Source organism: Lepisma saccharinum, chromosome 20 (assembly GCF_977018435.1).
Source record: "Lepisma saccharinum chromosome 20, izLepSacc3.1, whole genome shotgun sequence".
Taxonomy (NCBI): domain Eukaryota; kingdom Metazoa; phylum Arthropoda; class Insecta; order Zygentoma; family Lepismatidae; genus Lepisma; species Lepisma saccharinum.
In genome coordinates this window covers 49,354,435-49,369,409 of record NC_139248.1, presented here as the reverse complement: position 1 = coordinate 49,369,409, position 14,975 = coordinate 49,354,435, and the positions used below count along the sequence as shown (strand labels likewise).

Here is a 14,975-nt window from a genome sequence, read left to right as displayed (position 1 = left end):
GTACTCCTTCATTGAGAGTCAGCACAACAAAAAGATGATTGTCTTCACTATTTATAACGCTGTCATCTGTTCCCAGAGAAGTCCAAGATTTTAGCCCAACCGTGATCGGGAACGAAGAATTCACGTTGGGCGACTGGCTAAATCCGACTGTATACCACTCGGATTAGCACTAGTCGATGGAGCCCAACAAAAGTCTCTCGTCATGTCGACGCTTTGACGTTGCTCGTTCGTCAAACGTGAAGCTGAAGGTTCAAACGGAGGCGCCGTCGCTCTGAAGTTACTGGGTTCAGAGGCGTTACGTGAAGAGTCACGGGAATGTTCTTCTGGATCAGATCTGGAACGACGCGGCCCACGTGTGTAGTTGTTCCTGCCATCCCTTCTCAGAGGATTACGCCGCCTGTTGTAATTGGAATATCCATTCCTCTGGTTCTGCATAACTTGTCTGACTCTGGGTTGTTGGTTTCCAATTCTATTTTGTCTGGGAGCATTTCCCTGGCCTGCACCTTCCCTATTCCACACAGGCTTCCAACTGTCCTGTTCTTCAAGCACTTCGAACCTTTTCAGAAAGTCGGCTAGCTGCCGTACAGTTTGAGGAGAATTAGCTAGACTCAGACTGCGAGCTCTATATGGAAGCTGGGAGATGATTAAATTCACAATCTCAGGTTCTATGTAACGAGCAGACAGATTGCGGTAGGCTGAGTAAATAGACCAGGCATATTCCTCCATGCTCATACCGGACTGCTTTAAGTATCGGCGAGATCTCACTGCTGTCAGCTGCCTCTCTTTGGCCTCTTCTGAAGCATATTGTTTGCGAAAACGACGGCAGAAATCAGAATAGGACTTGAACTCTAACTGGTTTGCTCGAAACCAATGCTCAGCCTGGCCCTTGAAAAGCCGAGGAATAATTTCCAATCGGTATTCGTATGGAATCTGCATTAAATCAAAATTGATATTAAGTTCTTTTAAGTATTGTTCAGCATTCTGGGCTTCCAGGTCTCCCTTGAACTTCGACAAGGAATTAAGGTCTGCCATCCTTGGAGTTCCAGTCATTGCTGATCGCTGAGTTCTTGGCGGCGACTCATCTGGCCCGCTCCTTGAATTTCCATGCCTTCGCGTTCGCTTCCTGATTTTTGCTTGATACTGAGAGTCAGAGGTGGTGCTGGAAGAGGAGGAACTGTGATATTTCTTCCTTTCTAGACGTTTCCTCTTTGTCCTTTCTTCATAAAGACTGTGCCGGGCCCTGCGAGATTCACGCTCTCTGTAACTTCTGTCATCGCCCGAAAGACTAAAGGTAGGTGGAACAGCAGACGCCACTCCATTACCTCTTGAATCAGGTGTATCTCGTGGGCGACAGACTTGTTTGTCTTCTCTAGTTCTCTCTCCACCGGCTCTGTCCATCGCTTCATTTAGTTCAATGTTCACGGTTGGCAACGCTGCACTCTCAGCAACTGCAGACGGATGACCAGCTGTTCGAGATCCAGTTTCTGTTTCTGTTTGTCGGGTGACGTGCATGGTCTCTAACTGATTCGTAAGCTGTTCTACTTGAGTCTTTATTTCCTCAACGTCCTTGCTTCTTTGAGACACAACTACTGAAATCTGACTAATATTTTCTTGGACCTCAGCCCGGAACTGTATTTTGTCAGCCTCGGCCTCGGCCAATATCTGTTCCATCGTCAGCTGTTTTTCAATAATCTTATTGCACTCCTCAGTGAATCTCGAATTAATATCCTCTACATCGATGCGAACACTTTCCGTGGCTTTATTAACATCGGCTGCCAAGCTACGCCGGAACTCATCAAAGTCCATCTCTCTAGCCTGCCGAATTTCTTCAGAGAATCGGGCCCTAGTACTCTCGTTCTCAGACTTTAGTTGTTGTATTTCACAGGCCATCTCGCCTATTTCAGCTCTTAAAGCTTTCATGGATTCATCGTGCTGCTTACCGATATCATCCTTTAGCAACGCACATTCTCTGAGGATATCTTCCTTCAATATGTCAGATTGTCTACAGATATCAGCCTTCAGTGTTTCAGACTGTTTGCAGATATCAGCTTTCAAGCTGGTAATGGAATCAGCTTGCTGTTTAATATCAGCTTTCAGTGCTTCAGACTGTTTGCAGATATCATTGCTAATATCAGCCTGTAATTTTCCCATACTTTCGACTTGTTGTTTGCTAATTCCTTCAATCATTGCTTTTAATGCGTTGAACATATTTAATGGATCAGATGAACTATCCGTAGACAATAATTCACAATCTTTACAAACCAAATCGGTAGACTCGTGGCTTTCAGTTCGAATATCTAGGCCACAACATTCAAAATGTAAAAGCTTTGTACATTTCTTGCACACAAATGTGGTTTTATCTTTATCAATGTTCCGACAACAATCGGGAACATTAAGCTCTGAATTTGAAGCAAGATTTTTATTTGCGCTACGCAAATGTTTTCTTTCCATTTCGAACGAAGTAGTTCTGTGCTTTTCTATAAATATGAAAGTTCAGTGCTCTTGCACAATTAATCTCAACTTTAAACAATGGTCTTGCCCTTGTACACTACAAAATCGGGCCAACACGTTGAGCTGCCACTTGACAAGTTCTAACGACTAACTAACTTAGAACGTACGCGTCGTATTATTATACTATTAATATTAACTTAATAATACTCAGCGGTGAACGATGAGACTCGGTGAAGTACACAGACTCCTCTCAGGTACAGGGGTAGTGTTAGGCAAAGACAATATTCACTGCACAGAGAAATAAAATCACATTATTGCAGTATATATAAACTGAAAGGTTTTATTCTTTATTCATTGCAATTATAATGCAAATATACTTGAGATGAAAGCGAGGATTTCGCTTTGTCGATGAATTGACTCAACTAAAACGCATAAACTCAATGCGTGGCTATCGGCAAGCCTATGATTGCATAGACCTAGCTTGCGCCCCGAACTACCACACCAAGAGATATGCAATGATAACTGAGCCAATATTTGCTCTTTAGCCTTTTTTTTTTTTCAAATTAATCTTTAGGCTAACTTTATTATTTGACGTAGAATAGTTGCAGTATTGTGCATATCATCAATGCATGGCTATCGGCGTACCTATGTTCACATAGGCCTAGCTTGCGCCCCGAACTACCATACCAGGATGTATGCACAATACCGAGGAGTTCTTTTTAAGTTAAAAAGCTTCGACGATCCGTGGCGAAAGTGTGATGATTCTTACGCGATATCCTCGCTTTTATACTCTTTTCGAGAACACAGATTAAAGTACAGATGAATCACTCACTATCTACAAAAGGATACTATCAACAAGACTGACATCTATACATCTTTAGAAATACAAATTCGTATAGAGCACTCTTGCAAACAAAGATACATTAAGTTACTCATAACAGAGCATAAAATACAATAAACATTAAACAAAAGATATATATTACAAACAAGGTGCATTATTACATTTAATAACAAAGAAATTACGCTTTCTTTTACAAAAATAAATACATTAGTGACATATCTTTTACTGATGACGTCACATAACAATGTGGATCATATCAAATGAACAAACAAAACACTATCGAGATTGACTTAGTTGAACAAAAGATTGCTCATTTTTCCAATTGCATTCCATACACATAAGATTAACCATGGAAATTTCATATTGAAAGAAAACAGGAACTAATGTGAGCATTTATTCCAACTACTAGCTGCTTTAAGATTCAGTTGGTTCTTAAAAAAATATTCTTCTTAGGAACTTATTAAGATAAATCTGACTTCAGTATAGTATGCATTAGAATTCAGAAGAAATTCAGATCAAGTATGTTGTTTTTCCAAAGAACTTCTAAATTACAGGAAATGTGGTGTCAAGAATTAAACTACCTATGCTTTGAGTCTATAAATGAATTTATAACATATTGATTCTACAGTATATACAAACTTACATTGGATACAATTCACCAATTGGAAATTGTCTTGATTTTCCAATTGATTTCAGTTCAGATTCCGATTGAAACCAATACATTCCAATAGCTGTATTAGGCATCTGATAGAATCTGCTTCATTCCAATTGAAAACAATTCAATCCAATTGAAACCAATTCAATCCAATTGAAATTTCAATTGGAACCAATAGAAAATTCCAGCTGGCTAATTACATTTAGAAGTTAGCTACAAATACACATGTCGCACACATACAAGTAAATTTGTGATTGATAACATTATGAGAATTTGACATGCTAATCTAGAATATGCTCAGTCGAAAAAATCACATTATATAAAAGTAAAGCAAAGAATTATTGGTATGTACAAAGAAAAAGAAAGAAATAGAAATTCAACACACAAGTATAACAATAAATGATCATTATTTTTCTGACAGGAGAATTCAACTAATAATAATAATAATAAAATCATCTTTATTAGAGAGGACGTGTTTTGGCCTCTAGGGCTGTTCTTACAACAGACCCTTGTCTGAAAGATTAATACAATACAATGGAATAAAGAGTATACATTAAGAAAAAAAAAAGTGAAAAGGATTACATATCAATAAAAATAAGAACAATTATACAGGGCATTCCCTGACATTCGCTACGAGACTCGACGGCAAGCAGCCCAGCATCAGCGCTTGTCTTTGCCGGTGAACGGGTCAGCGACAGTCGCTAGAGTCGGCTATTAAAATTACAGTTTTCATATTGTGTACTAACCTTGATTACAGAAGGTATTGAAAATGATGTCCCTCTGCTGCAACACATTCCTGGCATCTCCAAAGGAAATTGGCATTTACACGTGCAAGTTCGTCTACTGTAATTCTCCCGATTTCTCGTACAATACTCTCTTTTAACTCACGGATGGTGTGCGGATTGTCTTTGTATACTTTATTTTTTAGATTTCCCTATTTTTCTTTCCACTTTTATTCAGAACTGACCCTATTACTCTTAAACTTTTTTACGAGGTTTAATATAGTGGTCCTATGTGGAACGGGAACACCAGGAAATTTTGTTGCAAAACGTCATCGCACTTCTCCACAATTCCTCTTCATGAAGTAACACTCTGCAAGATAAATCCTTTGTTGTAATGTAAACTTTTGTGGTGTCATATTAAGCCACAATCTTCAACACACGGACACGACACAAAACAATTTCCGATGGAGGATTATACTGGCGTCAGTCTGCAACGTCAACAGAAAGGGAAAGAGAGCGAAGGCAGTGAGAGCGAAAAAAACAGACTGTCGCGGACCCCGTTCACTGGCGCTGACGGCGGGCCACTTGCCACCGAGTCTTGTAGCAAATGCTCTGTATATATAGGTATATATACGTATATGTATATATAATGGGAAAAAAACAACAGATTTACCTATAAATTGTTGAACATAGGTATCTAATGTTTGTTGGTTTTGTGCTTAGTACATATATATATTCAGTAACCTGGAACAATGAATAATATAATAATAATGATGAAGTTAAATAAAATAATGAAATTATAAGATTTATATGCATACAGTTATGATAGTTATATGTAATATTTTCACTATGGGATATGTATATATTGAAGTATATTAGAGTATATTTTAGATGCAATATGTGCAAATTAATGTATCTGTCCTTCACATTCTTTTTAAACACATTCTGTTCACTATTTTAGATAAATAATTCATATTTTGAAGTAAAAATAAGTGCAAAGAAAGAATAAAAGACAGTAAAGAACAGAAAAAGACAATAATTACTTATTACCAGTGGTTAGCTATGTGTTTTTGATCTCAGGAAGCTTATATCTGAACACATCTACTTGATCATGAAGTGAGTTTGTTTCCATTGCAATATGGTTTATTGGTGTATTACCGTTATTGTTAAAACTGAGATGCCACTCTTCAGGATCTCCAGAGTATTTAACTTGACATAATCACCTCAAGAAATATACTCTGCTTCCATGTTGGTACTGTGCTAGCTGTGTTTATCTTGCACTCATAAATAATATACTGTAAAATATGTGCTTGGAACTGAGGTGTTCACCAATTTGGGAGCTGTGTGTGAGTGTCTCCTTACTGATTGATTAGGGTTATTTTAGGTCAATTTTCTGCCATCTTTGGTTATTGCAATAATGAGACTGAGTGATGTTTAGATGGAATTGATGAAGGGCCACTCATCAATAATACCCATGTACAGGCTGGCACTCGAACCGGGGAACTTTGTTAGCAAGATCAAAACCCTCCACCACTGAACTTGCTCCCTAATTACTTGAGTATTACTATCCACTTATTTATTTATAGAGGCATAACTCTTCATTTCATTGTGCCCTGTAACATATACATGTTAAAGAAATTTCATCTTATGGAACACAAAGTTCCCATCTGAACCTCTGAATTGTCTGGAGAGTGAGGGCAACAGCATGTGGTCTATCATTGTCATGCATAAGAACAGTTCCTTAGTGCAGCATTCCACGTTACCAGTTTTGTATGTCACATCTCAGTTTTGATAGTTTTTAACGGTACACCTGCAATGTAATTGTTTTCCCCTGCTCCATGAAATCCACCAAAAGCATGCCTTGTTGGTCTCAGAAAACGGTTTCCATGACTTTTTGTGTGATTGAACTTTTTTGCCTTTGGTTGGTGTGAATGCACAACATCATTGCTGTACTTTCTTTTCTCATTACTCATTACACTCAGATCTTACATTTCACACAATTCTGGGTGAATTTCGGCAGCATTATGGCCTTTGGCATTAAGAAATCAAATCTCAGACCATACTTCTTAACACTAGAACGGTGGGAGGGTTCATGACCCCTACCTTCACCGTTTCTTTAATAACTATCCTGTTTTTCTTACTTTTTCCTCAAAATTTTGTAACTTTTCATAATTCTTTGTCCTTTTTAAGATGGTATATTTAAATCTAGAAAATATAATTTATTTCTGTGAAATTTCATGTTATACTCCTAGAACAGCGGGAGGGTTCAATTTGACCCTTGTAAAGTTTCATTTATGTGTGCTGCAATATCAGCATTCGGTTGCTGTTCCTGTGTCATCCTGTCTTTAACATGTTCCCACTTGTCACAGTTTACATGTCGTTATGTAGGTAGTGTTCTTAGGAAGGACATCTCCGAACATGTAACATCAAGGTGCAGGATAAGAACAATGACCCCTTTCCATTGTTCTAAGAGGTATCAGTTCCTTCACCGTTCTAGTGTTAACTGGTAAGATTGTGTATTCATGCAGCATTTTAACAAGTTCTAATTCACAGGATAACGAACAGCTGACTAGCAAAAATATGATTTCTGGGTTGCCAATGGACCAATTGATATTACTGCGCAAACGCAATCTGTTGCCAGTCACTTGTCATAAACAATTGGCTTTTTTTTCCTCATATTTCATGACTACAATACTGTTGATAGTTTAGTCATGATAGCCAAGTTGTGGATCTTAACTGAGGTTGTGTAATCAAAGCATTACAGCATGCAAAATAGTAAGCATTTACTACACGTACGTAATTTCTTTCAGGCTAAAGACATCTATCTACACCCAGATCCTTTTTCGGTGCAAAATGGTCTTCTGACACCTACAATGAAGAGCAAGAGGCCACAATTGAAGAAATACTTTAAACCACAAATTGAAGATATGTACACTAAATTAACGTAGGAGCGGCTTCTTCCTAGGTGACTGAGAAAAAGTGAATGAAATTTTGAAGTGATATTACTGAAATATATGTATGTGGTTCTGCACAAGCCATTATGGTAAGAACTGCTAAAACTGCAATAAAGTGTTACTGGGAAATCACAAACAATGGAGAAAAACTCAACTGTTTGGTGAGGTCCACGATGACCTAATGTTAGATAATAAAACGAAATGTTGAAATAGTGATAGTTGCCAATATATTTTATAATGAATTTTGCTCACTGACGTGATTCATCCATTTAGTCCACATTGCATGCTAATATTAGATAAATTATTTCATTCACTGCTTCTTAACAACCATAGGGTTCAATTACTTAAATGAGTTGGTAACCAACTTGAAGGAAACACACTATTGTTACTCCCTTTGTTGACCTGCTTATAGTTTATTAATTATAAGCTATATTTATTAGCCAGTGCAAACGCAAATCATATTGTTAGTCTAGAATAACTTTTTCTATCATTAAAGAATATTCAAAACATTCCTGAGAACTAACATGGCCATTTTTTTAATCCATTGGCAAAGAAATGAGATTAGCAAACTGTAACATGTCAAGCATATGCATGTCCACGAAAATCATGGAGGATAAATCACTGAAGAATAGCACTTATGGTATGTATAAGACCACTGGCTTTGCATGTTATACATGCATTGGTGTATTCACTTAATCAAGCACCCTTTATGTATTTTATAAGAGAATTTGTTGAATTTGAAGTGAAGGTTTGGTTGTTCTATCTCCGTACATTGACGCAGGTTTTGTTGTCGTGTTTGTTACGAATGGCGTAAGATTGAAGAAACATAAATCAAGTGCTCTTACACAGTGATATAATGTCGTCTACAGTATGTGACATACCTCAGTCAATCCACAAGCTACTTGTGGGACCTGTCTGCAGGATGCACAGTTGGATCTCATTATTTATTATTTGTAAGTGTCTGGATGAGAAAAAAAAATAACATATCATAAAGCATTGGATTTCACTGAAACAAAAGGATACACGTTAATATCTGATGTGCAGACAACAATGAAAGTCGAAAGGAAAATTTGAAAATTGATATTCTGTGGTGAATGAAGCTGCAGCTATTATGTTAAGGAGTCACACACACATAAAAATGACATTTCAAAGATTGCAATAACAACTACCATCCTACTTACGAGCTACGTAACTCTTCTTTAAGATGACCTCTAGTGCGACTATGTTAAGCACACATTGTTGTTCAAAATCTTCGATTTCTCTCCAGTTTCTGTAATGATTTAGCAACATTGTTATGTAAAGTTACAAGATTGAGCTATACCGTGCATTATTATAGTAGTAAATAGATAAAAATATTTCAGTTCTCCTGCAAAAAGACTGCAAAGTTCATCTAAGAAAAAATTATTCTTCCTAGCTTGAAATTATTATTTTATTGAGTGACCCACATTAATTGAAAGGGGATAAATTATTGAAAATATGTATATTGTAAGATACATAGGGGAGGAACAGAACATGATGACGTTACTTTAAACTCACTGATAATTTTTGAAAGAAACCTTGTAGATTTCTTTATTACCTTGAGATCCATGATTCTATTGAATCACATTGTTGTATGAGTATCACAATTATTAAAATAAAGGCCATGTCTTATGTACTGTTTTAAAATTTGTTTTAATTTGATACTTCGACCTCATTTTCAAATGAAAATTTTTGCATAAGATTTACCTTTAACCATTTTGGCATCAATTCAATCCTTCATGTTCTTTTCCCTCTACTTCTCTTCCTATCCTCTTCTCTTTCTTTTTCCCTATCCTCTAAAGGTAATTTATGTTTGAAATAACGACAAAAGAACTCAGAAACTTATAAATACATGAAGACCAGTGACCAGTGAATACACATACCAGTGAATACAAGACTAACAAAGCTTTGAAAACAGTGGAGCTATATTAAGGGTTGGCTGAACTTTTGGCCAACACCAATGAAGCCATTTTTGAAATTTCCTCTCCTTTTCAAACACAGCTATGATATTTCAAATTCTGATAAATTGCATCTGCTTAGAATTCTGTCTAGAACAATCATGTGAATTTTTGTGTGGCCTTCTTTTGTTGTTTTCTAGATTTTCACTATTGTTTCATGACTGCATGAGCTTATTAAACTATTGAAAATATATAGGCAACTGTGAAACCAAACCAAACAAAGATTCACATGAATTTTCTAGAAGAACTTATAAGCAGATCTAATGTTTCATAATTTTGAATATCATAGCAGTTTCTCAAAAGGAGAGGAAACTTTGAAAGAGATTTTGCTGGTGTTTGCAAAAGGTGCAGCTCAACCTTAACTGCAAAAAAGAGCCTTAACTGTAAATAGAACTGCAAAGGAAACAGTGGGAACAAGTATTGCCTAAAGTAAAATAAATTGGAAATACTGTACACACAGAAGCATTCTTGATAAGATATAGCCTCGACTACAATTTCATGAAACACAGAAGCAGCATTGAAAGCCATTCCATAGATTGGAGTTGGCACCAAGGAGGAGAAACTTTGGCAATTGCCTGATGCCCCACTCTTCAAGAGGTCCTGCGGCAGATGAAAATAATTGTTGGTGTGTTCTTATGTTTTTTTTAGAATTCTGATGCTTCAAACTAATTAAGCAATTAATTTGATTCTTCTTGAGTTCATGGATTGTTTTGATGTACTTTGAAATATCAAATATTACTTGTTTTGATCTAATTTCCACACCATGGCCTGCATGGTCTAAGACATCAGGCTTGGGGCTCGGGCTATTGAACATGCAATGGTTTGAGCATCTTCGGGGAAGCGTAACAACTTGTCTCCTGAGATTTTGGCCAGTTTATGGGACAGGTGACCACCTTCCAACGTGAAGAAATTGGCGAGTTAGGAATGAGTAGCAAAACCCGGTCATAAAAACCTACAACAGTGACTGGAGGTTCGTCCTGTTGACTATACTTCACCCCGTAACTGGTTGGATGATAGCCCACCACTGCTGAGGCACGTGGGAGTGAGGCAGGTCGGCAGTTGGTAGGTAGGCCGGACCCTAAAGGGCTGTTGTTATATTCTAAACAATGCACTACATAAAAATCATTTTCAAATATGTCAATCAAATAGTAAACATATAATGTTCGTTTAATTATAGAATTAAATCATAAAGTAAAAATATAATTTTATACGAAACAATGTAAATTTACTACAGTGTCATAATTCAGTGACAAGATAAACTAAAGGAAATAATGATAGAGAAAATTATTAGATATTATTAGAATTGTCACTTTCATAGGTATTGAACATATGCAGTTTTCTGTAATGAAATAAAATGAACATTGCACCAGTGGCACATTGCAAATGGAACGAAACACTAATTTAGAAACTTTTATTAGCCTCCCATAATTATTGGTTTTAACCTTCAACATGTTCTGCTTATTGCTCTTAGGTAATAATATGAAACATATAAAGTAATTATTTTCCTGTATTGTTATAACTGTATCTTTAGTCAAAATGAAAATAAATGTCTGATGAAAGGAGCGTGTGTTCTCCTGAAACGTCACAAAGAAAAAACTGTTTTCTTATGCTTGTAATAACCGTAAACTACAGGAAAATAATTGTATCATGCAAGCAATGCGTACATACAAGAAAAGCTATTATAAAGTAATTGTTTATATATTGTAATAATTTTTAAATTTTGATCACATAAGACACCTGTACTTCAAACTAAGAGAGTATGACTTTTTCAGGTAAGATAAAAGGTAAAGTACCCCTGTGCATGTGCACACATGCCATGAAGGCATATGGGGTGATGTCATATATTCTTGATCTCAGCCATAGTTGGGATGATGTGATCAGCATCACCCCCAGCCACATATACCCCCCATGGTTGCCCCCAGGTTCCCATCTGTGGGCATCAGAGCTGTGCAGAAATGGAAATGACTGGAAGAATTCCTGCTCCAGATCACCTGGTATGCTAGATGCTTTTTATTATTATTATTTTACGTTGCTTTCCTGCCATTATTAATATGAATGGTGATTAGATAAAATCAATGATGGGACATTCTCAAAGAGTTGTCATCCCTGGATATAATATGCATTTGGAACCTATGTGGAGAAATTTCAGAAGACTCCTAAATGCTCTTGAACATGAGGTAGCTTATGATTAAATATAATTGCAGTGGGACCAGACTTCCTGGTAAGGATGTCAGTCAATGAGTTAAGTGGGCCATATTTTCTAATAAAATACTGTGTTTTACTAAAATTAATGTTGTTATGTGACAGTAGCGGCTATTCAAGTGAAGTAGGTGTAGTGGCATTTCACCACATATTAATGTACAAATGTTTTTATTAAATTATCCTAATTACGTATATTAGTATTAAAAGAAACATATTTATGCATTGTAGTCTGTTATGTGGTGCATGCCCTCAACAACAGTGCATTTGGTGAACAGAAACATCCCCAAGTGTAGAGCTCCAACTGGAAAAGCCATATTTCTGCACACCAAGGTAGCTGTGTTACATTTATTGCCATGACATCACTCTTGGGCTCAGGCTCCATGACTGAAGGGTTTCTGGCAGACAGTGTTTTTTTGTTGTTGCTTTTTTTTTTAAGAAATTCGGTAAGTGCTACACCGGGAACTTTTCTAACGGTGGAAGCGGCCCCGGCGCCTACCCAGCGTCGAATAACATGGGTACCTGGGGGAAACCCTGGGGGGTAAAGGCGGTCAGGGGCGTGATGCTGATCACATCACCCCCACTCACGACCGGATCAAGAAAGTGTGGGGCGTTACCCCCACACCCCCTATACGCCTTCATGGCGTGGTGCTATGCACAGGGGAACACTTTACCTTTACCTTTTTTTGCTACACTGTGAATTTTAAACGTCCATGGAAAGAAGCAGTTCACATCTTAAACAGATAAAAATATACTTGCCATTTCACAAGAGAGACTTTCTTCATTAGCACCCAAGTAACCAAATGTGGTTGGCCCAATGTTGGGCCATCCATACTGAAAATGGTTGACCAAACATAAGAACATACCGTTAGGCAATGGTAATTTTGGCTGTGGTTCCATGTTTGCCATGTGTTTTTTATGTTGGGCCAACATGTGTTTTCTTACATTGGGTCAACATGTAGTTTTTACGTTGGACCAACATACTGAAAACTAAAGTGTAGATAGGTTGTGCTCTGAACAGGGCGGATTGATTTAAATCATGATTTAATTCAGATATTTTTTTGGAAAAATCACTGATTTAAATCACTCTAAATAAATAATTTGTAGAATAATTTACATAAGGATTTTGTAGATATTTGTAGACTGACAACAATGGGTGATGGACAACAATGAGTGTCTTACTAACCAACTGTCCATGTCCTTATGTACCAACAACCATCAAGAAAGGGAAGTTTTTCTCTGCATAATGAAGCATAGTGTAGGTGCACACTTACCTTTTGCTCACCCTATATGATTTATTGCGAGGCCAAATATAAACTCTAGTGCAAATTAATTGTGTAGAATAAAAAATACACAGCACTTTCTCAGTCATCATTGTTTTCAAGGCACCGTACCTTCAAGTGGTAGCACAAAAAACTTTCTAGAGTTTACTTATTTTTCCACTTTTCATGGAATTTAGTCTCCACATAAAATTGTTTAGTTTACATATATGGATCTTCATGAACCTTCACAACAATACCTGTAATAATGTTATTTTTCTGCTACAGCTAAACAGACAAACAATAAGCAATTCATCCATGGTGGCTGCTGACAAAGGACTCATGAGTGACTACAAATTAAAAATAGCTTCTACTTCATTAACAAAATATGTATTATATTTCCTGTATGTGCTGTGACTGAAATATTTGGAAAGAAACACTGTTACATGTCACTTATTTTACACTCTAGAATTTACAGCATACTCTTGAAAGTTGTCTTAACAGGAAAAAGTAGTTTATAAAACTGATTTTGACTCACTTTTCCATCGTTGGGCAAGCGTTGGCAACAATCGTTGGCATAACATAAGACCAACTTGAACGGTTGTGGTTACTTCGGCAAATATTGCAATTCGGAACACTGGTGTACACAGGGTTTTATTTTGGGAGGGGCCGGAATTGTAAAGGTGGATAGCAAATAGCAGCTTTCTAGGGGGTGGAATACACAGTAAAATATTTTGCATATTTAGAAATTTCCACTCTCAAATATGGCAATCGGGGCAATTTCAAGGGAGGTTTGCATTTACAACTCTGTTTTTTTACCCTAGTTTTTGCCTGTTTCATTTGAAAATGTTGATTTATCTTAAAACTTCGGAGGGGGCTGTAGCCCCATCACCCCCTACCACCTCTGCATACGCCAGTGAATCAGAATGAACTGTTACTACAGCTAATTAAGAAGCAGCCGTTTCACATCACTGACAGGTTTGCAGCCTTAAAGGACAGAAGGGTCGATTTGATATATAAGAAATATGTGAGTTCCATTGTTAAAATAAGTACCGTGCATCCATTTCAATCTTCAGCCGAGAGATCGGGAGAAGCATGGCGGGCGGCGCTGACGGAGATGTCGACATTTGCGGCCTGTAATGCCCGCTTATTTTTATAGATATATGCAGATATTTATATAAATATTGCAAAACGAGCACTAACCTGTGTTATAACACGCAAAAGTTCTTCTGTAATTCATCCAAGTTCTGCTCTTATATACACAAATAAATACGCTATAGAAACGATGTTAAGAGCCACAGATAATACAGCATTTTAATCATAGTTTTGATCAGTAACGTCCTGCTTAAGTTTATATCCTTGAAAGAGTTTTGTGGCCATGGGAATCGTTTGGAGGTTTCGAATGTGCAACACTCTATCAAGATTACGCTGCAGATGAAACCATTAAAAGTGAATGGTTTTCGTGAGCTTCCTTGCAATCCGAAATATCCGAGCTTGAGTTTTTTTGTTCCTTCGCGACTAGATGAAGACAGAGTTGTGAATATAGTGGCGAGCAATGTAAACCAAGAGTGTGTTAATTTCGTACTGTGCGCAAGAGTGTTATTCTTGGTTACTTGCAGTTACATGTTTGTGTTATTGCAGTGTGTATGTGTGTTGTGTCAGTGAGACGATTGGAATGCCAGCCGCAAGGTTCACGTTAGAACAAAGATTTTTTTATATATGACACGTACGTGAAAACAGACTCGTGTCAAGACGTGTGTAGGCAATTTGTACAGAAATTTCCATGCGTTTCAACTCCACACAGAGATACGGTTAGACATCTTGTCCTTAAATTATGAGAAACTGGATCGTTAAATTTTAAAACATCTAAGCAACAACGACGGATTCTAACCGAAGCAAAACTCGATGATATTGGTGC

The 14,975-nt window shown here is 37.1% G+C and overlaps 1 protein-coding gene across 6 annotated transcripts in view; it reads left to right on the top strand.

The window, feature by feature from the left end:
- LOC146003266 (long-chain-fatty-acid--CoA ligase 1) overlaps positions 1-7,839 on the top strand; it is a 281,513-nt gene extending 273,674 nt beyond the window's left edge. For all 6 annotated transcript variants that reach the window (XM_083141456.1, XM_083141459.1, XM_083141457.1 and 3 more), the window contains exon 12: positions 7,480-7,839. In XM_083141456.1, coding sequence (XP_082997582.1) covers positions 7,480-7,617 — 138 coding nt within the window. In that variant the 3' untranslated portion in view covers positions 7,618-7,839. The remainder of the gene's footprint in view (positions 1-7,479) is intronic.
- The last annotated feature ends 7,136 nt before the right edge of the window (positions 7,840-14,975 follow it).